General features: G+C 38.1%; 3 protein-coding genes and 1 long non-coding RNA gene across 12 annotated transcripts; 2 read left to right on the top strand and 2 right to left on the bottom strand.

Annotated features, from left to right (window-relative positions):
- Window positions 1-95: 95 nt before the first annotated feature.
- LOC135625067 (tryptophan--tRNA ligase, chloroplastic/mitochondrial-like) lies at window positions 96-8,716 on the top strand. 3 transcript variants are annotated; one of them, XM_065129359.1, is made up of 15 exons: window positions 96-208; window positions 311-451; window positions 1,929-2,016; window positions 2,551-2,592; window positions 2,808-2,897; window positions 2,988-3,110; window positions 4,296-4,367; window positions 4,599-4,711; window positions 4,817-4,838; window positions 4,950-5,015; window positions 5,223-5,279; window positions 6,023-6,069; window positions 7,618-7,699; window positions 7,846-7,935; window positions 8,169-8,716. In XM_065129359.1, exons 1-15 carry the CDS (start codon window positions 138-140, stop codon window positions 8,301-8,303), a joined length of 1,239 nt encoding a protein of 412 aa, XP_064985431.1. In that variant the 5' UTR covers window positions 96-137; the 3' UTR covers window positions 8,304-8,716. The 3 variants fall into 3 exon arrangements, with proteins under 3 accessions (XP_064985431.1, XP_064985438.1, XP_064985445.1); XM_065129366.1 differs by lacking the exon at window positions 5,223-5,279; XM_065129373.1 differs by lacking the exons at window positions 6,023-6,069; window positions 7,618-7,699; window positions 7,846-7,935; window positions 8,169-8,716 and adding an exon at window positions 5,389-5,972.
- LOC108952382 (uncharacterized) lies at window positions 8,168-20,343 on the bottom strand. 6 transcript variants are annotated; one of them, XR_010491900.1, is made up of 5 exons: window positions 17,719-20,343; window positions 11,728-13,905; window positions 11,425-11,541; window positions 10,148-10,825; window positions 8,168-8,398 (listed from the first exon to the last, which is right to left on the bottom strand). It is a non-coding gene; the product is annotated as an uncharacterized LOC108952382 (long non-coding RNA). The 6 variants fall into 6 exon arrangements; XR_001977226.2 differs by lacking the exons at window positions 8,168-8,398; window positions 10,148-10,825 and having other exon boundaries at window positions 11,264-11,541; window positions 17,719-17,782; window positions 18,661-18,717; window positions 19,522-20,333; XR_010491897.1 differs by lacking the exons at window positions 8,168-8,398; window positions 10,148-10,825 and having other exon boundaries at window positions 11,264-11,541; window positions 17,719-17,782; window positions 18,661-20,332.
- Window positions 12,444-16,290, top strand: LOC135625078 (auxin-responsive protein IAA6-like). 2 transcript variants are annotated; one of them, XM_065129384.1, is made up of 6 exons: window positions 12,444-12,750; window positions 12,834-12,999; window positions 13,851-14,113; window positions 14,365-14,503; window positions 15,743-15,806; window positions 16,040-16,290. In XM_065129384.1, exons 1-6 carry the CDS (start codon window positions 12,444-12,446, stop codon window positions 16,079-16,081), a joined length of 981 nt encoding a protein of 326 aa, XP_064985456.1. In that variant the 3' UTR covers window positions 16,082-16,290. The 2 variants fall into 2 exon arrangements, with proteins under 2 accessions (XP_064985456.1, XP_064985465.1); XM_065129393.1 differs by lacking the exon at window positions 15,743-15,806.
- Window positions 20,344-20,757: 414 nt separating the features above from the next.
- LOC135625062 (hexokinase-2-like) lies at window positions 20,758-26,924 on the bottom strand. The gene is made up of 9 exons (XM_065129352.1): window positions 26,356-26,924; window positions 24,304-24,454; window positions 24,039-24,221; window positions 23,202-23,276; window positions 22,917-23,072; window positions 22,703-22,801; window positions 22,492-22,622; window positions 21,510-21,591; window positions 20,758-21,420 (listed from the first exon to the last, which is right to left on the bottom strand). The coding sequence occupies exons 1-9, from the start codon at window positions 26,625-26,627 to the stop codon at window positions 21,067-21,069; spliced, it is 1,503 nt and encodes a 500-aa protein (XP_064985424.1). The 5' UTR covers window positions 26,628-26,924; the 3' UTR covers window positions 20,758-21,066.
- Window positions 26,925-27,545: the final 621 nt, after the last annotated feature.

The raw sequence follows: 27,545 nt of genomic DNA, 5'->3' as shown, positions 1-27,545 counted from the left end.
CACATAATTCATGATTGTTTGATATGACCGTTATATAATATCCGATATATCCGATATTACTAACGGTCCTCGTAACGCTAAGAGGGAGAAGTAAGGTGGGAATAAGGGGAGAGAGATTAGCGCTACGAGGATTGTCGATGGCTCGCGCTCTCCTATCTCAGTTGCTCATCCTCTCCGACCGCCCCCCTCGCTTCTCCACATCGATCATGTCCGTGCTTCGCCATTACTGCGTCTGCTTGGGTTTCTTCTCTGTCTTTTCGGATTTCGATCTTCCGAGTCGGTGAACTTATTTCTTGGTAAATCGAAACAGCGGCCGTGGTCGAGATCTCACAAGAACCCGAGGAGCTGTCCCGTCTCGTTTCCCTCTCTTGCCCGGCTTGGACTTTAGATGCAACTGCACCGCTTCCTGTCCTGTGGCCGAGGCCCCGGGGGTTTCTCCCAGCCCTATTAGGTAAACCTTTGTGATATTATCTTTGTTGTTGGACTGCTCAGATGCTGTTCCAGGCGTCCCATGTGATTTTTACGGTTTAACATTAACATTGCTTCCTGGTGCCTTTCGATGGAAAAAGGTCTAAACTTTGATCCAAGAAGAGCTTTTTCTGGTCTAATCAAGTCAATTGTTTATAGTCGTATGGACTGTTAGTGGTTAGTGACTGATGAACTTAATCGATAAATATTTCTTTCCAAAGGAATCAATTTGGAGCTTCCTTGGGCTCATTGAAGCTTTCCTAATTCAGTTTTGATTCTCGCCATCTTTATAGCGTTTCATCTTTTAATGTCTTGACTATGGTCATTCTGGTAATGTACTTACAATTTGTCTCCGTATATGTCTGTTTATTTATCTAGTCAGTCAGTAGGATCTTATTATATAATACGTTCTACTATTAACTATATTGATGCAAACATAATTTTCTGGTCATATCCAATTCCAATAATCAAATATTTGAACTATTCAGTGTTAAGAACTCTAACTTCTATCTAAATCAGTAAATCTCAGCATTTCACCTGGGTTAATTTGATTGCCTTTTTCTTGATGCTTCAGACATTGTATGCACCAGTATATTGCTCTTTGACCTTCTCTAGTGAATAGTCTTCTGACCTTTAGTATCATAAGGAGAGAATTCCGTCGATGTTTCTACTTAGAGATGTTCAATATTCTTTCTTACAAGCATTTCTTTTCTGCAAACTATTGTTGAAGTTTGAGATGCAAGAATGTAGGACCCAATAGATTTGGTGCTTTTGCAAGGTAACATTGGTTCTGCTTGACATGTTTAGTCAGTGAGATCACAGTGGATACTAATGTTTGTTAACAGCATCATCATAGGAATTATATAACTTTAAGCAATTGTTCTCCTGATCTATCATGATGAACTGAGAAATCTTTTCGATGATTTGTCTAACCTATGCTAGGATCATATTGAGAATCTTAGAGAACAAATAGATTTAAGAAGACTATATAGTTCCCAAGTAGTTTAAAAAACTAATGACAAAACCAATCCTGAACTTACAGAAAAATTGAAAAATCTATTTCATTGCTGTATACTTAGCAGCTCGATTATGAATTATAGTTTAAAATTTTAATGACAAAAATCTATCCAGAAATCACAAAAATTTTAGTAGCTTGAGGATGAATTGTTGGCATTATGATGAAAAATGACACAGTAAAACTGATGCTAGTGTTATGCATGAACAAATGCAAAAAATTTAGATACTTTCTCTTGTTTATATTGATGAAAAGCAGCAGCTTTGGCTATCATATATACCATGAGATTGCTACTTTTTCATGTAACCTATTGAAGTACATTTTGCTGCATCTTTTATGTGTGATTAACTTTGTGATTGCTACTTTCTCATGTAACCTATTGAAGTACATTGTGCTGCATCTGTATTGTGCGATTAACTTGGTTTCTGAATGCTTTAACAATCAGGAAAAGGGTTGTTTCTGGGGTCCAACCTACGGGATCAGTACACCTTGGAAATTACCTTGGTGCAATTAAAAATTGGATTCTCCTTCAGGTTATTTCACTTTCTTTCATTATTATCTTAATCTCACTAAATTACTCAATTTAAATCCGAATATGGAATTCGATCATATGGTACAAATATTGTTGAATGATAAAGGATCAATGCTTCCTGCTCTAGTAATTCTGTAACACAAAATAAACTGTATGTATTATGTGTTACAGTGCTTAGTACTTTTAGTTTCTGTTACTTCCGCAGTCTTCCTTGCATGGTTAACAGCATTACACTACTCCTGGTCATGATTTTAGTTTCTGTTCTCATGTACATTATCATTGTCATGGGTCCATGATTTTGCCAAGTGTATGCCAATACACCCTTTTGCAGATTGTTGGCTTGTATTGGTCACATGATAATGGTGTAGGGTATGGCAGCTAAAGTTGGATCTTTTTTTAATTTTCTGCTGCTTCAATAAGCATGTATGTTTTGAAGATCAGAATTTCTGAATGACTTAAAAGAAAGAGCCATTGTTCAATACTTTTACATGTTGGCATAATGATGTTATTTTCCTGATCTTGCTATCTGTTGCAGGATACTTATGATACACTCTTCTTCATTGTAGACTTACATGCAGTAAGTTTCCTTGGATCCTTGACTTTTTAATCATGACATGAACTTAGTACTGCTACTTGGTCTAGTATAAGAGTATCTAATATCTCAATTATAACTCCTTTTTTGTTGTAGAATATTATTCTGAATTTGTTAACGTAAATATCATTTACCTTGCTAAGACTTTCTCTTAAATTTGGCTGATTTCAAAATTGTTGATCTTTTGATGTCTTTTACAGATCACTCTACCATATGATACCCCAGAGTTGTTGAAAGCAACAAGAAGTACAGCTGCTATATATCTAGCTTGTGGTGTCGACCCACTCAAGGTCTATGAATGTCTTTACTATACATAGTTGATATCTTTTGTTATTTTCATTTGCCATCCAGCATTCTAGAGGTACTGTCTGCATTTTCAGGCTTCAATATTTGTGCAATCTCATGTCCGTGCTCATGTGGAGTTGATGTGGCTACTCAGTTCTGCTACACCACTTGGTTGGCTGAACAGGATGATCCAATTTAAAGAAAAATCTCGGAAGGCGGTGTGTGCCGCTGTCACAGGCTTTATCACTTTTTTAAAAAATTTCTTTTCTAATATAACGTTCTACTAATTTGTTTTACTTATTTTAACTTCACTATTTTTACATATCTATTTGGATTTATTGTTTACAATAATTACATGTCAAATATCAGTTACAATTTTATATTTAATGGTGAAAATTTTACTTTCATTAGTGACCCATTATCTGAAATGTATATGAATACATATGACAGTAGATAGAGAAGCTGCTTGACAATCTAGACAGGCATTCCAAATCCTAGTATCATCTTTTGAGTCCTTAGGTGGATATCATGCACCATATATGTGGTGCACAGTAGAATTCATGTGGGGTGGGACTTCATGTGCATTCCAGGGAGAGGGAGGGAGTGTGCAGAACTTTTAGTCTATTTGTTTAATGAATCACCGGAGAAATATATTTGGAACCCTTATTTATTTTTATGTGCTGCTTCTTCAAATCTGATACCTATGTGAAGTGTCATTCTTCTATTCATAGGGAAATGTCTTATCTTCTTTTGGTAGTTCCTTAAGAGATCTTGCTACTTTATGTTCACTTAGCAGAAACACAAACCAGCACAGATGTGTTTAGGTTTGCATGTACCAATGCATGTTTAAGAATATTGTTGTGGAATCATTGAGAGGAAACCATAAGTTAGGTGTGATCATCACATACCCAAGTTGCTTCTGGTCCAGGAAGAAGAGTCTCTCAAGCATTTTCTGTAACTGTAATGAAGGGAAGACCTAAGTTTGAGACTGTTCTACAATTTTAACTCATTTTGAATCCTTTTAAGAACTGATACTGAGTTCCTATTGATACATATTGATCACATATTATGCATTTTTCAAGTACTACTATTCATTATCCAGAAAATGCATAAAACTGTATCTGAAAAGTGAATGGTTTTGGTTTGATATCTGGAGAATAGGACAGTGATTTTAGGAAAATTGCATACCCACATGCAAGTTTGTGCCCAATATGGATGCGGACTTCCTTTTGCAAATATATGAATCTGTATTTATATATTTCAAGCAATCTTCTGGATATCTATATGTTACATTCTCCATTTCACAAAAATTGCATGAGTTTGATACTTTGCTGTGTATGAAAATAAGATAAACGTTGCTTTTTTCTTGAAGCATTTGAACTAAACTTACTACTCTTTGGTAGGGTGATGAGAATGTCGGAGTTTCACTTTTAACTTATCCTGTCCTAATGGCTTCAGATATTTTGTTATATCAGGTAAATTATCGTCCCAGTTGTATATCTTCAGGGGCTGTTTTACTATGAATAATAATATGTAGTTGGAAATGACTTAGCTCTGTTGGATTTTGAGACTATATTATACTATATATTTGGCTTTTAAGCTAATTGGTTCTATTCCTAGAATTTTTCAATTTGGACAACGTGCTATCAATCTATCAATCTGACATTTAATGATCTGTCACACTATTCTTGGTCATGTTCGTGCAGACTGATTTGGTACCAGTTGGTGAGGATCAGAAACAACATTTGGAACTTACTCGTGAACTAGCTGAACGCATAAATTATTTATACGGAGGAAGGAAGTGGAAGAAACTGGGCGGGTAGTAAGATTTATTTGCTTAACACGTTTAATTCAGTGCCAACAATGAACCTTTTTCTTTTTTTTTATTTTCACCGTAATCTGATGGTCAGTAAACTATTTGCAGGAGAGGTGGTGCACTGTTCAAGGTTTCTTTTTTTTTTTCTTAATGGAACTGAATTTTTCACATCGAGCTTTCGAGCATATTGTCTTCGTTGCTTCCTGTATCAATTTTCTTGACATCATCTATCTATTCCTAGGTTCCTGAAGCCCTTATTCCACCTACTGGGGCCCGGGTGATGTCCTTGACTGATGGTCTTTCAAAGGTAAAAATTTTCTGAAAGCATTTCAACAAGGCTTATGAAACAATCTTTATGATATCAAGTTAGACAAATGGTACCCATGTTCTCAGATGGGTTCAAGCTTATTTGCTGATACTCAGTAGACCCTTTAGACCTGTTGGTTTTCCTCCATTATTTCTCTGCTTGTAGTGTGATATAAAATCTATGATTTTCACTTGTTGTGGTTGATAGATGTCGAAGTCTGCTCCTTCAGATCAGTCTCGGATCAATCTTCTTGACACAAAAGATGTAAGGAATTGATGCCAGATAGGATGATTCTCTTACTGATGAGCTGTATCTTGCCTTGCATTCTCATTGCTAGTTTAAATTGATGATTTAATATTTCTTGTCTGCTAAGAAAAGAGGAAATGCTGATGAATTAGAGGTGCATTTGGAAGAAAACATGATACATATGCTTGAACATAGAAGTAGAACACACGATAAGGGTTCTGACATTGAAGAACTTCGGTGGCATATTTACTGTTGGAGTTCACTTCTGCCTTTTCTCATTACTCAGTCTTCACAGCTCATGGTTTGCTCTCTGTCTTATTCATGTCATTCTTGTGAGCTATTGACAAGCATAATCTGAAGCATTCTAAGTGTTTAAAGTGTGCATATTCCTTTCCTGTCCAATATTATTTCTAGCAATAATTTCAAATAACTTCTAAAGGGAGCATCACATTTGGTCCTTCATCATGTCAGATTAATAGGTTTGGACGTTAAGTAGATGACTGGAATTTCAACATAAGCTATTTATCTTCACGCCAATAAATGGATGGACTAAAAACATGTATATAAAATTTTGAGACTCGTTTGGCCTTCTACTTTCTTCATATTCCTTTTAATTAACATAAATGTGATGTTGAATAACCATGTAGCACTAGTATTTTATTAAACATAATTGTTATTGAGTTTTATTTTGTTGCCTCTTTGAAAGTTTGAGTAGTCTATTTTCCTTCTATGATTTCAGAAATGTTCATTTTTGTTTTTAGGTAATTGCAAACAAGATAAAGCGTTGCAAGACCGACTCACATCCTGGGTTTGGAACATAAAACCTTCTGAAATTTATTTGGTTGTAGTTGTCCCTTGAATGCATTTCCTTGTGTGATCAACACCAGCAACTGGACTTTGGCTTGTTTCAGTTTTTAATTCTTGTTAGAAGCCTGAATTTGTTTCTGTTTTTTTTCCTATGTTCCTGATTGATGTCCCTGTAGATGAATTTGCATAGGCCATTCTATGGCAGACTACGGATCTACTGTTTACAACAAGCCTTTTTTGTTGTATGGTAGTGGGCAAGGTCAAGGTCCTTGGTGCATACTGTTACTGATGATTTTTTGTGCCTATTAATGAGTTTAGAATTCCTGTTAGTTGTAAAGTATCTTCAATGCTTGTTTAGAAAGAGATAACAGATCTAAGTGCTTCATATGGGTAATTAAACATAAACCTTCAATCACGATTTGACAAACCAGGTGGAGCAGTACATATCACCTGGTGCATACTGGTCCGCCTGTGGACCAACATAGGATTTTGGATGGTCCACTTGCGAACAAGGTTTACTATTTAGTAAGCTTGGTGAATCATGCGTACTGTCTGGTCCAGACCTGGTAATGAGCTTGGACCAGGTGGTATGTCTTTTTACCTAATAAAAAACCTAAAAATAATCCTCTCTCTCATGTACTCATGCATGTATCCTTTGTAGCCTTACCGCCTTCTAACCCATGTCTGTCATCAGCCACTATCACCCGCAGCCCCCACTTCTACCGAATCAGTACTTCTCTTCCACCTCTGCCACCACCTCCTCTTCTTCTCCACCAAAAACAAAAACAAAAAAAAAATCCTTCTATGTACCATGATATCCATTGTACTTGGTATCAATTTTCTGAAACAAACAGAACCTATCTTTTTAACAATCTTAAATATCTAATCTGCTTTGTCCATAGATTAAGATTGAATTATATATATCGAGTCAACAATAAACATTCTATAAAGTTTCTCCAACCAAAGTTGTCTTGCCAGATGCTAATCTCTGATTCTGTTTGCAGACACATTCCTTGGTTTAGGACTGACTACCAAACCCAGACAAAATGCTAAAAATTCCTTCAAAATAGTAAGATACTCAGGGCTTCTTATTGACCAGAAGAAATTATTGGATTGGTAGGTAGAGGATGGGCATCTTAATGCAGAAGTCTGTTTTCTCAGAACCTTTTTTAGTACGGCTTCTGGCAGAGGCTGTTTTGGCAACAAACTAGGATCATCATACATTCGAGGTCTATTCCAGTCATTCAGTTGAAGTTTGTTGTTCATTGACAACTAGATCCTTGATAATTGCCTACATTCTTCAGTTGCTGAATCTTTCACAATTATGTCTTCCATCTTACAATAGATGAAGCTGTCTAATGAATGCTCAAAGTCCAATACTTACACTGCTTTAATACTTTTGATACTGGGAATATGTTACATTTATATATTTGCCTCATGATGGATGATCATGTTTGTATAATGACTTAATGCTATGCTCGATATAGATCCTTCTACTTATCCCAATTAATAATCTGAGACAAATTTAATTGGTCTTACCAACTTCCAGATTGGAATTTGATAATCCAGAAAGACCTGAATGCAATAATCTTCTATCCATCTATCAGATTATTACTGGGAGGACGAAAGAGGTAAATTGTCATATATGTATATGGTAGAGCTACCTGAATCTTATATTTAATGTGCATATTCTGTTCTCTTATTGCCATATGTATGGAAGTTTAGTGTTTGTGAGAAATTTTCATGTAACGTATTGGCAATTTTTCCATATTTACAGGAAGTTGAATATGAATGCCGAGATATGAACTGGGGAACATTCAAAGCAACCCTCGCAGATGCTCTAATTGATCATCTACTCCCAATTCAGGTTACATTTGGATATCATTACACAATTGTTTGGTACGACATTGCATACATATCTAGTTATATATGATATTGTGCTGTCACAATACTTATAAAAGGTTCTCGTGCGTGAAAATGATTTCTGATAGTGAATAAGTCCTGATGCACAAATGCTTTCTTTCACGTGAATGATTCATTTTTGCATTGAGTAGAAAATATGAGCTCGAACGCAACTACTGATTGTGGTTCTCTTCCCAGGCTCGGTACTCGGAGATCACCTCTGATCCAGCATATCTGGATCAGATTTTGTCAGAGGGGGCTAGAAAAGCAGCCGATATAGCAGAAACCACTCTCAATAATGTCTATCAAGCTATGGGGTTCCTGCAGAGATAGTTTTGTTCCAAGATAACTTCAGTAGCTTCGGATGCATTTGAAGGGGAACCGTCAAGTTAAATTGTGACCGTGCTTTGAATTCTCCAGGCAATTCACTGCATAAGTGCTGAGTTATCCTCTCATTCTTCGAACAAAGAGCAGCATTCATGATTAGTCCACAGCAGATGACAAAATTCTTGTGTACTGATAATCATAGTTTTGTGTTTGACTTGATGCAGCAGTAATTTATAAGTAAAATTATCAAAATTTAAGGGTCATTCCATAAATTATTTGGTAGAAAGGCACTTGTGATTTTTAACCTAGAAAAGCTGTATCCTCGGAATTAGCTGGAAATATGTATTGGTACTTGCAATTCTGTAATTGAACCCTTTGCCTCAGTTTATTAATTGTAAACTGGATATTTTGTTTTACAATTTGGGGACATTGTAATGGTGCTTTCATTTTGGATATCCCAACTTTTATCAGTATGTGCAGTAAATATTGACAAGAATTTTATCCCTATCGAAAATCTCTTCCTGTGCGCCAGCATGGTGGGTAGAAGATTTTTTTTTCCTTTATTTTTTTCAGCTTTGAGCAGTGGAAAAATAAATAAAAACGGATGAAAACAAGAAACTTAGATGCAACAAAAGTTGATGTTCAAAAATCATATCCAATAAATTTTTGCACATATATTGCATGTAAAAAAAGTTGGGGGTGGGTTCAAAGTCTTATTCGGTAATTGAAAAATAATAAGAATTTTTATTATTTATTTGAGTTAATCTAAAACATAAGGAGAGGAAAATTTTGGAGTTATTCCAACCCTCAAATCCTAACATGGCCAACAAGTTCGATACCTATCATTTGACAAAGATGGATCAACAAGATGTCTTCTCTTGTACTTCCTCATCCACTTTTAGAGATGCTGCCCTCGATGATCTAGCTAGAAAAAGCAAGGCAGGAAGACAGGAATAGTTTGTGGCGAAAACGAAGGTGACCAACTTTTATGAAGACGTGAGATGCCATGCCATGTGCAAATACACTCGTGTTCGGATAACGTCTAAAAGGATTAGGATTGTGTGTGAACCTATAGAGTAGCCTGTTGCCCTTGTTTTAATTGACTACTAATGGGTGGGTGGGTTTCATATTTCAATAGGTAAATATTTAACTTTCATTTCATTTTCATGAGAATTTCTTAAATTCATATTGAAATAATATATATATCATTTTTTTATTTTAAATAATATATTTTTCTAGTTACAAAAATATTTTTTGTAATTCTAAATACAATTGAAGTAATATTATAATTGTAGAATTATTCTTAGTTAAAAGTTTACTAGTTAGCGATCATTGTTTTTATTGTAACACTTAATGTTGTCACTATAATAGCAGCATTCTTCATGCAATTATCTTATTGTTATTGTCATCATCATGGATATCCATGGATAGTTATTTCATTGAATATCTTCTTCGTGTCACTATCATTATCATTATTTGGCGGGCGACGGTAGTTTTCATCATCGATGTCATCACTATCGATATTGTTATTACGCCCACTATCAAACATGTTATTGTACTTATTTCACAAAAGAAATAATAACTTAAAAATAGAGACAAAAATAAATATGAAGGTTACAACACTATTTTCCTTGGGAGTAAACACAGCCCAAAATTTGTTGCTTTGATGACACCACCATTATTATCATTGCTATCTATCTTAAGATCCTAGTATTATTTGTCATTGTTATCATCATCTCTATGATCATCATCGTTACCATTTCTACTATTATTTCATCAAAAATAATAACTTGAAAATAGAGATAAATAAACAAATAAGAAAAATATAAAAGTGGTTTCCGAGAACTAACCATTCATGTGCCAATTTGCTGCTGCTGCTGCTGATGATGATGATGATGATGATATCGACGCTTCTGGTCCTGAGGAGGAGTCGGATGAAGGTTAAACGCCCCTCGTGACAAGTTACAATTTATGGCGCACACAGGCATTTTGTCAAACAGTTGGGGGACCAGAGCAGATCGACCACCACACGGAGAGTGAGCCTTGACCATAGACTTTGCGAGGCACGCCCGTGGCCTAAGCACGCGAGGGTGGACCGCCTCGGGCGCCCACCGCCGCCTACAGCCCGCCCGCCCTCCCGATGCATTGAATCGAGTGCTTTTCCGGAGCTCCTCTTCAGTTCCCTCCAGCGAGCCACCAGCTTTTTCCACAGGAACTGTGATCATGATGCCTGCCACAGCCATCTCCTCCTCCTCCTCCTCCTCTTGTGAGGTCCCCAACTACTGCTGTCACATTTCCCTTGTGTTGTGCTGCGTGACATTAGGCTTAGCTCATAGCCTACATTAGTATCACTCACTCTGCAGGCTTCATTCATTTTCAGAAAATATTTTCATGTATTTGGTAATGTCACAGTACTACCAACACAGAGAGAGAGAGAGAGAGAGAGAGAGAGAGAGAGAGAGAGAGAGAGAGAGAGATTCGGTGATGATTGTGTGCATCTTTCCAGCTTCCATGGACTGTTGATCCGCCTACAAAACCTCATGATCACAAAATTCAGAATTATGATCTGTTTTTCTCTTTGCTACTGTTTTCTTATATTATTTGAGAGCATGGATGGATATTGATTACGTGTAGAATAAGATAAAAGTTGTATTAATGCCAATAGTTTAGATCCATGAAATAAATAAATGTTTTTGTCATTGGATCAGAACATGATTAATTGGTAATCAGAACTGATTCAATATTAAACAGGAAAAGTTATCATGGATGAACAAAGCTAGAAGCACATTAAAAGTATGTATAAAGTCACCACCAAATTGAATCTCATCTCATCTCATCTCATGTATGATTGATTAAGTATAATTTTGGATTCTGAGTTAAAAACCTAAGCTTCTAAGTGGGAAAGACTGTTGAATGACTAGATAATAATGTTGGTAATATTTTTTTATAATGAAAAGAAAATTACGAAAAAGAAAAAAAGAGAGAATACTTTCATTATGGAGATGGAAAAGGATTGACATGAACAAATGGATGGATGGAATTCTAGGAAGAACCTGATCGATTAATCCATAAAAGATGTTAGAGAAGAGCACCCAACAAAAATTCTTGAAAGAAATAATCACAATACCAAGTTTAAGTTGGCCACAAAGAGAGGAAGAAGAAGAGTTAAAAGGAGGACCACTGATCCAATCATTACCCCCTCCCACTTTGTTAGGCGTAAGCAACCAGCCGAATTCTGATTGACCTGGAAATCCAAAATGATCAAAGAAATTAATCCCTGAAACAATAAACAAAAACAAAAAAAATAATTTCATCAGCTGAGGACCACTGATCCATCGACTGAAATCAGGAGCACCTCCCTCCCACCACCGTGCTAGGCCAAAGCAACCAGCTAAAAACTCTACAAGTAAAGGGATAAAAGCCCACTCACCAGTGTATTAAGAATTCCGAGTATCCGATACTGTGTATGGCTCATGGCTGCTACAGTTGTATAGCTTTTGTTCTTTTCTGCAATTTTTCTTAGGGAGGGAACAATACGAATATGATTGTAGAGAGAGAGTGTCACGTCCCTGTTCCACCTGCTTGGATTAGCGTGCAGGAGTAGAGATGGGATGGGAATGCCTCGATCCCACTGTCCCTTTTTCGGGCTCCTTTCCCAGCCATGGAATCCCTGCCGCTGTTCCCTTTTTAAGCACCACTTCTCCTACAAGACAGAGAAAAAGGAAGGATGAGAAGAGGAGTGTAGGTGAAAAAAGAAGCCTTTTTCATTATTTACTGAGTGGTATTTGGCCTAATTCTCCCTCCAAGATTTGGTTTTGAGGATTTGGCTTCTTCAGTGGCTGGAGCGAGCAGAGCTTTCCTTCCTCTGATCCTACTTCTCGTCCCGGAACTCGAGTGCAGGTGGGTTAGCCGTGTGTCGTCTCCTTCCCCTCTTCTTGATCAACTATGCTGATACGGCTGATCTTCTTCTTCTTCTTCTTCTTCTTCTAGTCTTTCATTTTGGCTAGCATGGTTGTAGGTGATAATGTTTCCGAAGAGGCGACTGCTTTTGTCCATAAAAAAAAATTTCATCTTTGACGCTTTCTCCCAACTTGAGCGTTGAAACAGGAAGCTGCTGGTCGTTCATCCTCGACTTTTGAACTTGCCATGGAAGAAGATCTCGAGAACAGAGGAGGTGCATGTCCTCAGCTGCTCGATCTGATTCCAAATGAGAGCGACTGGATGATGGCGCCAGAGGCATCAGGAGGAGGAAGAGGAGTCGGCGGCTTAGATGACTCGGAAGACAAAAAGTTGGAGCTGAAGCTTGGGCTCCCTGGAGTAGGAGGAGGAGAAGAAGAGGCTGCTGCTGTTCTCTGTCTTGATTTCTTCTCCAAGGCTTCAAAGACCACCACCACCACCACCTGTACTGGAGCCAGAAGACGGCTCTTCGAATCTGCAGAGTCCAAATCAGAAGGTACTATATTTTTTCAAGCGCCAAAGGTCATGCATGTCTTCCTGGGATTTATCGACTCCTACACCATATTCTTCCCTTTTCAGGTCCTCAGCAAGAGCAGCAGGCTGGGTTCCTCCAGTTGCAGAGCAGAGCAGAGTCTGGGAATGAATGGCCACACAAGGCAGTTTGGGCTGGTGGGAAGGCTGATCTGCAGCAAAGCCATGCTGCTCCCGGAGGTGCAGCTGGACCCAACACCAGCTCCCAGACAAGGTAACCATGATTGGCATGTGCCATGATCTCATTCGGGCTTGCATTTGTTTGTGTGTCATCAATGTATCTGCTACTTTTTCTGCACATTATTTGATGTCTCTTGTCTCGATATCATGCTCACTGTGACTTTAAATGCCCAGCCCAGCTGGATGGCCTGTCTTTAGTGTCTGATAGAACTGGGGCTAATAATTTCACTAAACAGTGTTCCCAGTTGCAAAATTAAGTATTTCATGCAGCATATCTATCTTTTTTTTCCCTTATATTTTGGGTTCTAATTTTTCCATGGCTGCTAGGTATAGTTTTACACTTCCTAATTAATAGAAGTTTGCTGCTGCTGCTGCCTGCTGCTGCTTAAGTACTTCACACCACCGACTTACAGTTCAAAAGAGATTTAGTTTTCTCTACTTCTTTTTGTGCTGTTACAATTTACTCTTTCATTCACAAAATTTTAAGGTTCTTGCTATGTTGATTTTGTCCAACCTCTCTAAAAATACTGATTTCAGTATCATCTTCACCAGCATAAATCTGAAGTTAGATCTATAAGATGATAGCATTTATCAAAATCTTCATAAATAAAGTATGGCTATTTAAATAAAAGGATTCAAGTCTAACAAAGATCAAGACATGCAGTAACTTTACCTTTACAAGCAAAAACATTATTTATACTGACTCCAAATATAAGCATCGTAGGTTGTGGAAGAGCAGTCTTACTGTTGATCTCCTTGCTAAAGAAATGGAAACCGACTGGTCTTGGACATCGTGATTCAATTGCATTTTCCTCTATCTAACCTTTCTGTAATTTGTTTTAACACTTCTTACTTGATATTTCCTACTCCTCAACAAAAATGCAGAGCTGCGCCTGCTCCTGTTGTTGGTTGGCCTCCTATCCGCTCCTTCAGGAAGAACCTGTCAAGTAGTTCGGTCAAGCCATCAGTTGGGTTGGAGAATGACAATGTAGAGATGAAGCAGAAGTTCGATAACAACAAGAAAGGCTTGCTCGTAAAGATCAACATGGATGGTATCCCCATCGGAAGAAAAGTAGACCTGAAGGCCTATGACAATTATGAGAAGCTCTCTTTAGCTGTCAAAGAGCTCTTCCTTGGCCTTCTTGCAGGTATATCTGACAGAATGGTTAAACAGTAGATAGATTATAATTATATGCATAAGGGTGGCTAGATATCACTGCAACTTTAGCTTTCATGTATGTGATTTCTCTTTTATTGTTCGTGCTGCACTTTTCTTCCATTAGATTCTGACTCATCTGGAGATAAATAAGTTGCTTTCTAAACCAGTAAGGCCACCCATATGTAAAACCCTAGAGTAATTCTTGACTTCCTAGTCTTTCTTCTTTCAACTAATGTGCAGCTCAAAGGGACACCCCTGAAAATGAGAATGAAGCAGCCAAACAAGCATTCGTAGGCTTGTTAGATGGTTCCGGTGAATACACTTTGGTTTATGAAGACAATGAAGGTGACAAAATGTTCGTCGGGGATGTTCCATGGGAGTAAGCCTCTAATTTCCTTGTTCTTAATTTAATTACCTGATGCTGTGATATTAGTCTCACAAATGTGTGAAAAAGGAACTTGTAGATGACTGCATATTAGCATCTTATATATATATATGATCAACCAACAGGCATCAAATTATACCTTTGACCAATTTACATGTGTGTTAATAAACTTACACATGGATCCCATTAAAATTTGTTAACATAGTAACTTGCAAGATTCAATATAAGAAATTAGTTGGAGTATGTCAACTTTTTCACTAAAAGCACATTGAACTTGTACTCGAAGGTTTGGAATATACAGCTGAGAACTGTCTGTCGGTCTTTATTATGCCAATTGCTCACTTGGTGTTGACAAGTATCATGTCTTTTCCTCATCTGGAAAAGGGGTGGTTGAGTTGGTTCATCGTTTGGCAGCCAACAAAAACAGTTGAGCATGCTTTTGATGACATGACTGCCTATAGCAATGTGTCAGTCAGGTTCTAAACTACAATAAAAAATATCCAAAGTTCACTATCATTGAGTGGAATCTAGTCTACTAATTGAGAAGCATTGTACTAAATCCAAGAAACCCTAGATCAAGAATGAATAGTTGCTTGCTGTCTTGCAAAGATGAAGTGTTAACAGATTAGGAGTTTTTTTTTGCCATGGTAGATGACTAACTAGTATTTGAATACTTGATGACTAACTAGTATGAGCTGATGATCCAGTCAAATGAACTACCACCTACTCACTTCTGGATGTGTCTATGTGCCTATTTTTATTTCCCTTCACAGCCTATCAAGTAACCCCCAGCTTAAAGTTCAACTAGTGTAAATAAGGTAAGGGGAAACATAATTTTGCAGGGTATTGCAAATTAGAGGCCAACTTACCTGAACCTCGAACCACACAACTAGGCACTAAAATGAAAAACATGACTTTGTTGACACTTTAAAAGTCGATATAGATATTTAAGGATAGTTGAATTTATTACTATCTTTGAACTAGGAAAAAGAAAAAGATAAGAACCTCATGCTTGTATTGTTTTGCAGGCAATGGAGCCCAAATATGTTCTTTACTTACTGCTAAGAGAACATCTTATATGCACAATGGATTTATTGCTAACGATATAGTTTCTTCTTTACTTACTGCTAAGAGAACATCTTATATGCATAATGCAAACTTCACTTGATTAAAGAGTATCACATCAACTAAATCCTATAGGCAGAAGTTTTGACCACTTTCTAAAACTTGCAGCATGTTTGTTTCAACGGTTAAACGGTTGAGGGTGCTGAAAAGTTCTGATCTCGCTGCATTACGTGTAAGTCCACTTCATTGAATCACAACATTTGTATATCAGACCATTGATGCTAGTTGTGAAAGACCATCGATGCTATAATTAAAGAATGCAACATAAAATCATGTTGCTCAGAGGTTTATCTGCATACAATGATAAGTTTATCAAGTTAATTGTAATTGGATTCAACATAACTTGGAAAAGGGCTAATTCTAATCTTATGGTTGCATTACCTTTATTATGTTTCCTTGTTTCAGTTAGGAGCAGTCAGCAGGAAAAGAACAGCAACTGAAAGTTGAGTAGAATGAGAAACACAAAGTTTGGGTTATGCATCCATCTTTCCTCATCTTTGGATGTTATTGGCTAATGCAACTGGACTAATTCCTAACTATTTTGGGGGTTGTTGAACTCATATTCCTGATAAACCATGTATCGGTGCAATCGAATGTTAATCCAGTGTACATACTCCTATAATCACTCATTTATCTGAGTTTGAATTGCATGATAACACCAAGGATTTTTGGAAGTCTAAAAGAAATAGATTACAGTAGTTTACTGCCTAGTGTCAAGTATAAATGATTATGATATACTTGCCTGAATTTGGCTCCCTGAAGGTTCATCAAACACTTGTTTCCTAATAAGGGCCATCCTACAGCAGTTGCAGATTGCCTGCTGAAGAAATGACTGAGAAAGCTGAACCAGTCGCCCTCCACTTGTATGATGTGCTTTTTTGTTATCTGGTTGGATGTCACAAGTGGTTTCGACCTCCACTTGTGCTATTTGTTCCAGCCCTGCTGATCCATGTCTACTTAATGGTCCAGGTAGCAAACCCGGACCATGCTAGAAGTAAAATTGTCCCAAATCTAGTTAAGTCACTCTCAAAATAGCGTATGCTTAAGAAGCACCTCTCACAAGTAGCTTGTCCATACTATGACAAGCTCTCTACTGCAACACTAGATTTAAAGTCAAGTCCAACCATTTACAAAATCAGTCAATCTCTTGCAGCAGTTAAACCTTCAGCCAGTCAATTTTCTCATTCTCACTTGTCCCTTACAATCTCCATCCAATCATCCATATGCTAACCAGCTATCCATAGCGCATGAAGCAAGAATAGTCCAACGAGACCAAAACCCTTTGTCCATTGCATAGGTGAGAGAAGAATCTTGTTGGTGGGAAAGCACGCTTGGTGTTCCCTCCATTTTATGCTGGAGACAAGAAAAGGTCTCTTTCATCAGGCCACGCCTGCTCTCCAGACAGGCAAAAGGATGAGAGTTTGGTTGGTGCACGAAAGGAATATGGCAGTTTTCTCATGCAGTTGCTGTAAGAATCTCCCTCGAGGGTTACAGCGATATCGCTCGTCGCGATTATGGGGATAAAGCCGGTAAGAAGATAAGCAGATATATGAAGTGGACAAAGAAGCACCTGTTCTCAACTCCCCCCCATGAGATATTAACATCAGAGATGATACTACACAAGGCTGTTGGATCCTTGCGGCTGTCATCTACTGCAGCCTTAGTTCAGAGTCTACAGAAAGCTAACCTAACTTGCATTCAATCAAACACCTTGTGATATCAAGACCAATGGTGTTTATTCAAGCAAACACTTCCTGCACCATCATTGGAGATCCCTCACTGCTTATTCTATCGATCAATGTAGGTCTAAGTCAACGAAGTGGACCTAAGCATGCAACTTTGAGTTGGCAAATCCGTCCACAGGGCAAAAACTGAAGGTTAACTGTGACCACAGAGACTGAGCTGCTCAGAATCATTCATGTGATAAATGGAATATACTGATAGAGTGGTTAGCAAAGAGACCAAGTAAAGAAGCTACAATAAGAACACTTCTTCCAGCAAAATAAAGATTACTACAAGAAGGCATGTGCATGTGCTTAGAATAGAAAGTAACATTTATCATTATAAGAGGGATGATTGCTGACCTTTGATAAGAGCACACAGCTGCGTCCCATCTGACCGACATATTGCAGCATGGTCATCAATATCCTGTGGTAATTCCACATCGATCAGACACATCAAAATGGTCAAGGCCAATAGCCCTAGTCAAAGCCATTCATTGGTGACAACAGTCGTGAATTAACATAAAAAGTCAATCTTTTGATCCTTCAACTAATTCCAGTATAAGAAAGGGAAATTTAACTCTAGAAGTTTTTTTTCTCCATCTTAGTCAAGCACTAACTAAAGTGTGGAAGGATCAGCTGGTAGCATTCCCAGGCCAAGCCGGATACTGGTTTTCATGACAGATAAACATATTGAAAGCCTCAACAAGTGATACACTGAGCCAGAAAAAGAAGAACTAGGTCGGCTCCTTGATCCAACTTTGACAAAATCACCAAAATTAACTTCCTCAATCTTGAAAGTGGAGGGAAAAAGTGACATGAACTAGTTGGAAAACGCTATCGATTAAGTTAACTGTCAACTATGGTCACCACAACAGCTTTATTGCCAAAACCAATAAAAAGAACTGCCCTTTTTCCTATACCTGGTTGGTGAAACGGAGAAATGAAGTCTATGTTAACCAATGGGAAAACTTTTGGTAGTAAGATTATATCCAGATACTAAAAGCTAGTTATTCTAAAATGAAATTATATGTGAATTTAAGGTGAACAGTAGTCATTTCACATTGTAGTCAAAATGCAGAATGGGGCGAGAAAAAGGAAGAACAAAATGGCCTAGAAAATAGTACAAAATGTCCTACAAACATTTAGCATGTAAGAACTACAGATAGAAGCAGAACAACAGAAGCCAAAAAGATTCACCCATGCAGGCATGACGAACATGAAGAACACATTTTATTTGTCGGTCTTTAACATCAGATCTATGTTATGATTTCTTTGCCACATATGAGATTGGAGTAGACATACCACTTGTTGAGAATTGCAATTCTCCAAGTACTTCGAACCAAATGTGATCAACTAAAACTGCAGAAAATATATAACAATGAGGGAACGCAAAGAGAAAGGAAATTTTATGGGTTATTTCCATGGTTAAGGTCTGATGAAAGGAGGATTCATGAAATAACAAAAGTGATATTCTTTGTTTCAGTAGGTTAGTGTCAACTGGCAGCCTGAAAGCAAATAATGCAGGGAATTGAAATTGTCAAACTGTAACATGTTAAAGTCTGTGTTTCATTTTAAGGTGCAACAAAAGGAAGAAAAAAAGATGATGCCAAATCACTTCTCCAAGATTAACAAAATAGCTTACCAAAACAACATTCATAGTATATTAAAAAGATTACCAGCAAATAACTAATATTAGGACAAGTTCAACCAAAAATAAGAGATAGTTAATATATGTTTGGACAGGTAAATGTAGAACCTAGATATTACAATTAGTCTCGAACCAAGCAAACCAAACTTCCTAGACCAAAGCATACTGATTAAAGCTCCAAAAGATCTCCAGAGGGAGAACACATTATAAGTGAAAATGCAACATGATAAGAGTTCATATTGAACCACCAAAACAATGTAAGAAAATTTTTGTGAAACATGTTGCATTGAAAAAAAAAAAAGGGTTCTTCTAAAGTAATTCAGAATCTGAACCTCTGAAGAATGCAAGTCCCTTTTACAAAGATACGTATAAATCAGCAAGCTTCCACAATGATAAATGATGCAAAGTTAGATAACTGAGACAATCTAAAGAGCATATTCAAACATGCAAAATGTCCTCGTATCAAAATCTGCTTCGATATAACTCAATTTGACAGCTCTTGACAAGACTGATACCTCAAGAACTCGCCAACCATTTGCAGCTGATGATAAGAACTGCATCATGTTCTTACAAGACAGAAGCTCAAACAATTAAACAGGGCCTCCCTAGGATCAACCCTTCTGCTGCAACGGAATAGGCTGCTGACCTAATTAGGGCCACTAAGTTTTGAGGTCTCTTACCTCATCAAAAGCCACCCACAGAGTGGCTCTTTGACCCTCTGCCATGACACGGTTCACCATCTCCAACGGAGAAGCATCAAGAACCAATCCTTGATGAGGTCAGTTTTCGATTACCATATCTTGATCATGCTTCTATGGCCATCAATCCCACCTTCTCCGCCATCTTCAAGATTGTTTTCCACTGCTTTCTGGTGTTTCTACACTTGGAACATGAATTTTCCTTCTTTCCACCATCAATGCTGCAAAACCGCACACCATAAACGCCTTGGCCGACCACCTTTAGCACTGACGATTCGATCGCCTTTCCCCCATGTCTGCCCGCCCCAACTCTCCTGCTACTCGGCCTCTTTCCTTGGCCTACGCTGTGATTCCAGAAACCCCTTGTTATTGAGATTCCAGAAACCCCTTGTTCTTGATCTAACCCATCTAGGATCATCAGCAAGTTCCGCGTCTCCATCTTTCGCAGCAGGAAGCCACCGGACGCACGAGAATTGCTCGGTGAAATATCCCACCGACGAATGCCGCTTCTGCACCTCACGTACGAGCCGGCCCACGTCTCAGGCCCAGCTTTCTGAGGCCCTGTCTGTTAAAAGGCTTAGTTTATGAAATATTAAATTATTAGGAATTATAATTCCCAATTTAAGCATGGAAATTCCGATCGTTGATTATGAGAACATGACAATAAAAAATTACCAAATAGGGATTTTGAATTGTAATTCCATATTAAATCACAAATAATTTATAGAGAAATATTAAATTGCAACGTTAGAATTAAATAAATGATGACAAAATATCAAATCATTAAATTAATAAGAATAATAAATTAATGTAATATTTAATTAATGTTAAAAATATGAAATTATAAGAAGAAAATATTAATCAACAAGGAATTATTAGATTAAAAATATGAAATTAACAGCGAGTCATAAACGATTAGATAATATAAACTAACTACCGCATACGTTTCCACGTAATGAAGCCACGCAGGGCACAGTCAATGGGCTCCTGCAAGGAGAGCTCAACGAGGACGTCCATGGCGTGATTCCTCAACTGGAAGGTTTCCAAGTGATGTGTCTTCGAAAGGAGTTCTCGAATCCCCTCCATTTATTCGTCAATGATCGAGTGACAGCAGCAAAAAGGAGAGCAAGAAAAAGAAGACATATGAGATGCCAACAACGCAGGGAAGGTTTGCAGAGATTCTGCTGTTCTTCCTTCTCTGAGGCGACTGCCTCGTCGTTTCCTCAGCTATCATATGCTACCGCAGCAGCGGACATGAATTAAGACGGAAGAAGTCCTCCTCCTCCTCCTCCTCCTCCATGGAAACCAGAGGACGTCGAGGTTGATATGGGTTTATTGAGCTCTTCTTATTAGACGCCGCCTTCAGGACTGTTCGAGTTCTCGATACTGAGAGTGAGAAGCTGCGAGGAGGGCGGCGCCGATGCCCGATCCGTCATTTGCTAGCTTGATGACGACAGAAGCTGCGGCCTCGGCTCCGAGCATCTCCTCGAAGGTGGCCTGCAAGCACTCGCGGAATATGGTGTAATGCTCGTAGAGTCCACCATCCATGGCGACGACCGTCCTTGGCACGCTCTCTCCGCCCTTCACCGCCGTGTCTCGCCCGACCTTCTTCAGGATGCCGGCTACACCAGCGGCGGCCAAGCGAGCGCCACGCCTGGCGACGATGTCGCAGATCTGGACCACCACTTTTCTTGCTTTGAGAGAGGTGTTGGGGATCTGGAATTGGAGCAGAAGCAGACAGTGCTCGAGGTTGAGAGGCATCAGACATCAACCATGTCAGTCAAGGATGAAGAGTAGAATCATACCCCCAAGAGGTCCTTCAGTTTGGCGCCAACAACTTTAAGATCAGGCGAGGTGTCGTGATGCATGGCTGACATGACTGGAGTCCTGCAAATCTCACATTGGATAAGTTTGTGTTAGAATGAACACTGAGTTGCAATAATCTGGAAGAGAAACATAGATACATCCAATTCAAGCTCGAGAATAATGGTGTCAAGCTGCTGATCATCACAAATTCAACTAAGATCCTCTGTCCAGAAAGATCAATGAAATTTTCGAATGAATTCATGCTATATATTCATTGGACACCAAAACACTTGATATTTCAAAATCGGTGTATGAGAAACATAGCTTCGAGTTCTAGTTTTATCTTCCATTTCATTCACTCCCCAAGTCAGTTTAGGTTTTTTTTTCTTCTATCATGTTGAAAGATTAAAAAAAGAAGGAAGAATAAATAATTTCAACTAGCAACTTAATATTCTCAAACAAAATATAAAAGTGCCACAATCTACAAGACAAGTTAGTAAGGGTTTTGTCGGTAAGAAGAGCAGTTTGATGTCTGCTATTGGAGGCTGGGAGATGAAAAAACAGAGGGCAACAGGATACCGAAATATGATAAATTGTAAGAAAGCCTCCACCGATATAATAATCATGAAAAGAAATAAAATTACATAAATTAGGAAGAGTTAATATATTCCAAAGTTTGAGTTATACTGAGTGATTAATCCTTACAAATCAGGGCCCTGACGGCACCTTGTAATGAGATAGGCCTAGAATAGAACAAACCAATCTGGAGGAGTTGTTAATTTTTTAGAATATTCGATCGCTCACTTAGTCCATATAATCCTTGAAGGAACTTGACACGATAATTTTTTTCGGTTCCAACAACAAAATGTTGAGAATAATTACATGGTCAATCAATTGTAGTACATTAACCTCGAGAATAAATTAACCAGATCTGTATGCAAAATAAAAATACTATTTCTGTGATAGCAGTTTGAAACTTACCGTAGCATGAACGGAATTTCAAGTTTTGGAGGAACACTGTCTCCGAAAAGGGAAGCTTCCTTAGCCAACCGCAAAAGGACTCGTCGTAAAATTTCTCCCAGGTACATTCCAGAGATCAACTTTTCAAAAATCTGTCATGACAAACTATTTGAATATATAGCATCCCCACAGATGTTCATGATGAAAAGATGTCTAGCCATGTATACATCACCTGTTCACTAGGGTTCAAACTCTCATTATCTAATGCTTGATCATAGTCTGTTAAAGGAAGATGGGATGACCTAAAGTTTCCCCACTCCATGTTGATAACCTAAATAACAATACAATTCACTAACAATTTATACGATGTCAACAAGCTTTGGCAACAGGCATAAACCAGGAAGTTGGAAAAAAAAAAAATTAGAAATAAGAATAGGGTTTCTTACCATCTCTCCTGATTTTGGCAAGAGACCGTGCCACTTAGGTATTGCGTGGGCACGCTCTACATAGGCTGCATTTGTGCCGGTGCCCAATATCACGGCAGCAACTACATCATTATCATGATATCTCCCCCCAGCTAATGTTCCAACGGTATCATTAATCTACATCATAGATATATATGTCCATCTCATCCAGATAATTGAATCCATTAAAAAAATTATCATTCATTAACATTTATGGATAAAGTTATGCTTTGAACTGGAAGATGGGAAATGCAAAGAGGAGCATACCAAAGCTGATACTCGCATATCAAGACCTTGTCTTTCTATGGCCCTAGTCAATTCAGCCACCACATCTTCCCCAACCTGCCTTAAGCAACAACAAGCCATGAGGTCCCAAACTTCCTTTCACATAACATAAAATTCATTTTCAAACTAACTACATGATAACCTGATGAACCATCAAAAGAAACGACCATGTCTGAATTGCTTGACATGCCATGGAGCATCAACATTTACTGGCAATTAACATTTAAGTATAATTTTTTTCACACTAGCATGACCTTGTCTGAAGTTTTGCGTTTAAGACATTTTAATACAAGAAAGAAGTCCTTAAAGAAATTTGACACTATAGGCATGCAAAGTTATTAGCTTCAAGATAAAGAGATAAATGTGAAACCTAAATATGCATTGAAGGATGGGACTCGGTTAATAAGGGAGTTTGTTTTGCTATCAACACAATCTAGTAGTGTCTTTACTATTACTTTTTTTTTCTTTACCAACTATTATTTTAAAATAAGTTAAGATTACACATAACCATAGACAATTGCAAAGCACCTACCTGACAGAAACCAAAATAAGAAGGAATTTTTGTTGTTGTCGTCACAATTATAGCCTAAAACATAGAAGACTAAGCATCGGTAGGGGGAAGAAAGCTTTTTTTTTCTCCCTAAAACTTACCTCAAAAATATAACAATAATTGTTCCATTATGTAACATCATATGCAAAAAACATAAACAACAAAACTACATCTATTTGTGACTACTATGACAGCTTTGGAGAAAGCTAATCAGCACACAACAAAATCAAATACATCTTCTCAAGAGAAAAAAAAAGCTGAGAAATTACCGTCTCATCAATATTGAAACCTTTCGTCCATTTAATTAAGGTGCCTGATGCTATAGAGATTTGTCTCACAGGAAAAGAAAAGGTAAATCCAATTTCCCTCTGCCTACCAACAGGAAGGTGAAAATCTTCACCTTCAGAAGCAACAAACTTTGCTAAAGCTGAAGCAATGAAATCAAAAAGTTCCTGAAAACAGAGAAATAATCACCTTAGATGCCCCACATACATAATATCGATAAAGAACATGACAGTCAATCATTTTACTTACATCTGAGCCTCCAACCATTAGAAGCGGTGGAATGGAGACCTCCTCAAATTCTTGCTTTAGTACATGCCTCTCCTTACCCCCCAGTTGCACACGTAGGACGCGGAAGTTGGTTCCGCCAAGGTCTAAAGCATAAAACAACCCTGTCTCCTCCCTGTGAAAGTAGTATTTGAGGAAATCAAAATGTAACTCTAGACCATAGATGAAAACTCAAAGTTGTATATCTAGTAATATACAGCAACAGGTCAAATTTCCATCCTTAAGGTGTGTGTTTTGTGTCGACTGATTGTCAAATGAAAATAACTTTTACATGTAACTATATAAACCGCAAATCTTAAAGTCCAAATGGCCATTCTGTTGTAATGCCTAATAGCCCATAGAACATATTTCTCTTCCGACATACTTCAAAATTCCTAAGGCTATTTCTCAACCCTCGTGCAGGTTGAAATCAAGAAATCCGCCCCAATACAACTGGCAGTCAATCTGCCCCAAGTTACGATTGAGAGTCATCCTCCTGCATGCACAAACGTGGGGATGTCGAAGACGATCCATGCAGTAACAAAAAAAAAAATCTTCAGAGGAAAAGAGATAATAAAATTCTCTTCAACCCTCTACCATGTCCGTCACAGGTCTAGTGAATATATGAGAGATTAAAGCGAGAAAGCTCTAAGCTGGAAATGACTAAAGGGAATCTAAGTTTTTTCTACTTTAGGTTCCAACAATCCCCCACAAAAAACTCAATTTTTTTGTCAAACAAATACATAGTTAAAACAAATAAGGAAATAAGTGAAATGAGACAAGAAAGACAACAAATAAAATAAAAGTAAACAAACTAAAATAAAAATTACTGGTTTTCAAAGACTTTAACCTTTTTTAGTAAGTAAGCATCCATCTGAAATGTCGTCACTAAGAATTATTTGCCTACACTTGCATATACGCACAATAATATGTATACACATGTCAGAGCTCTAGATAGATACTGACTAAAATCTATATTGCTGAATCCCAGAATAAAGTTGAACTTTTTCCCCTCCAACACACTGCATGTGTTGCTCTAATGCAGTTACCATTTTAACCAAAATTCCTATGCCGACGCTTGTGCACACTTACACTGCATGTGTTGCTCTTAAGGCAGTTATCTTTCAAATCAAAATACATGACATGAGTAACAATCGAAACATTTTATCGGCTTAAACTTACACTGCACTAATTTCCGAATGCCTCTAAAGCAAAGATAGAACCAATGTTTGGCCCAATAATCCTACTATTTATATTTCCAACAAAGAACAGGCTATAAAAAAAATGCAAACACCTTGCTTGAGCCAAAGTCAACTGATGCAAAATAAAATGAGCTACGGAATGAAAAATTTTGAAAAACATTATCCTGCTATTCCAATAGCATCTTCCACTATGGGATCAATCACATATTGATCAAAGTCCAGCCTAGTCATTAATCTATCCCTACCTAAATCGCCCATGTCCTTGTCAGATAAGACGCACATCACATGTACAGATGCATGACCATGATCCTCTACAGGTGATGTGGGCTCCCAAGGCATCGCCCACCACCACAGAAGTTCCCTCGACAGCACAATCCATCAATCGAAAAAATATTATTAAAAAATAAAAAATAAAAATCTAATACAAAAATAGTGTAATGAATACTTATTTTCATTTCACCGGGAGAAAGCAAGTGGGTTATACAAAGAATTCTAGTGGTCACAAAAGGTTCCAAGGAGCTCTTCAAGAAAAGGAAGACCATAGCAAAATAGATTAACAACGACACAGGATGGTTGCAAGATGAAGAAGAGATGTAAAGAAAAGAAAACTGTAATCAAAATCGAATCTTTCATAAAACAAGCGAGAAAAAGATTATACGAAGGAAGTACAGAATCTATTCTCAAACATAGTGAAATGAAGACCACCACCCCAACACCCAAAATTTGGTATAAATATAGATAAATTAAATCGAAAAAAATGGGACCAAATAACACGCCAAAAATTTCAACAATCCATTAAAAGGTGGAGCTGATCTCGCATCAAGAAAACCCCTACCCGGTCGGGAGGTTGTTGACGTAGCTGATTAGCATCTTAAGCTTGCTCCCGCCCTCGGAGGCGAGCCCGGCGTGCATCTCCACCGCCATCGCGTCCGCCACCTGTCGCAGCTTCCCAACGGGCGTGGCGCACCGCTCCTCAAGCTCCTTCAGCAGGGCGGCGACCCGCGCCCACCTACCGGAGCTCCGCATCCGGTACCGCACGACCAGCGCCGCCACCGCGCATGCCGCCGCGGCGCACACCACCGCCGTCGTCACTGCCGCCTTCCCCATGCCCCCGCGAACGAGCTAGTAGGGCCCCAAGCCGATCCCCCGCCCTTCCCAATCGATCCAACAACCTAGGACTCCGAGCCCCGTCTTCCAAAATCCTTCTTTTGGGCGTCAAAAACGATCGAGATCACGAGACCAAGACAGGATTTTGAAGCGATCGGCAGCTGCCTTACCCTGGTTGGGATCGATTAAGGGGAGGCAAGGAGGGATCTTGGAGGCCGGCGCCAGACTCACATAGGATCAGCCATTTCTCCTGGAGGATGACGGAGAATATAGCGGGAGGAAGATAAAGCCGCATATTAACAGAGATTTATAGCTCGTTGTATTAGCATTCGTTGGGCGCATTAAAATACTCTTTTATCTCAAAAATAAATAAATAAATCCTCCGATTTTACCATAATGGCCTCAAATCAAGACACGTGCAATCTTAGCCGTCGATCAACCGGAAGGGAAATAAAATCACATGAAAGCATACGAGCAGTTGCATGTAATATCAGGACATTTATATGATACTCGTATTCATATTTGTTCACTCTACATTTTTAATGTTATGACCGACCGAGTTCCCAAACTTAGAACAAGAAAGATTGCAACATCTGTTTAAGCTCTATTATGTAATATAGTAGTTGACATTTTCTTTAAACTCCTCTGAATAAATCCAAGTAACACTTTTTTATAAATTAAAACTAGCCACAATAATGTATTCGCAAAGACATCATTTTTTTATAAAATCATTCAATTTAGCTAGTTCCTCGAAATCATCATAAAAATATTAAGATTATAAGGAAATAATACAAGGCTAATTTTTTTTTAATTTTTAATTTGATATAAAGTATTATATTAAGATGATACTAATTGCTTGGAGATGATGGGTGGGGGGGGGGGGGGGGCATTTTGGTCATAGAAATTTGTGCAGTTGAT

This window comes from Musa acuminata, chromosome BXJ1-3 (genome assembly GCF_036884655.1).
Source record: "Musa acuminata AAA Group cultivar baxijiao chromosome BXJ1-3, Cavendish_Baxijiao_AAA, whole genome shotgun sequence".
Classification (NCBI taxonomy): domain Eukaryota; kingdom Viridiplantae; phylum Streptophyta; class Magnoliopsida; order Zingiberales; family Musaceae; genus Musa; species Musa acuminata.
Note: the sequence above shows the minus strand (reverse complement) of the source record. Positions and strands in the feature narration are given on the sequence as shown.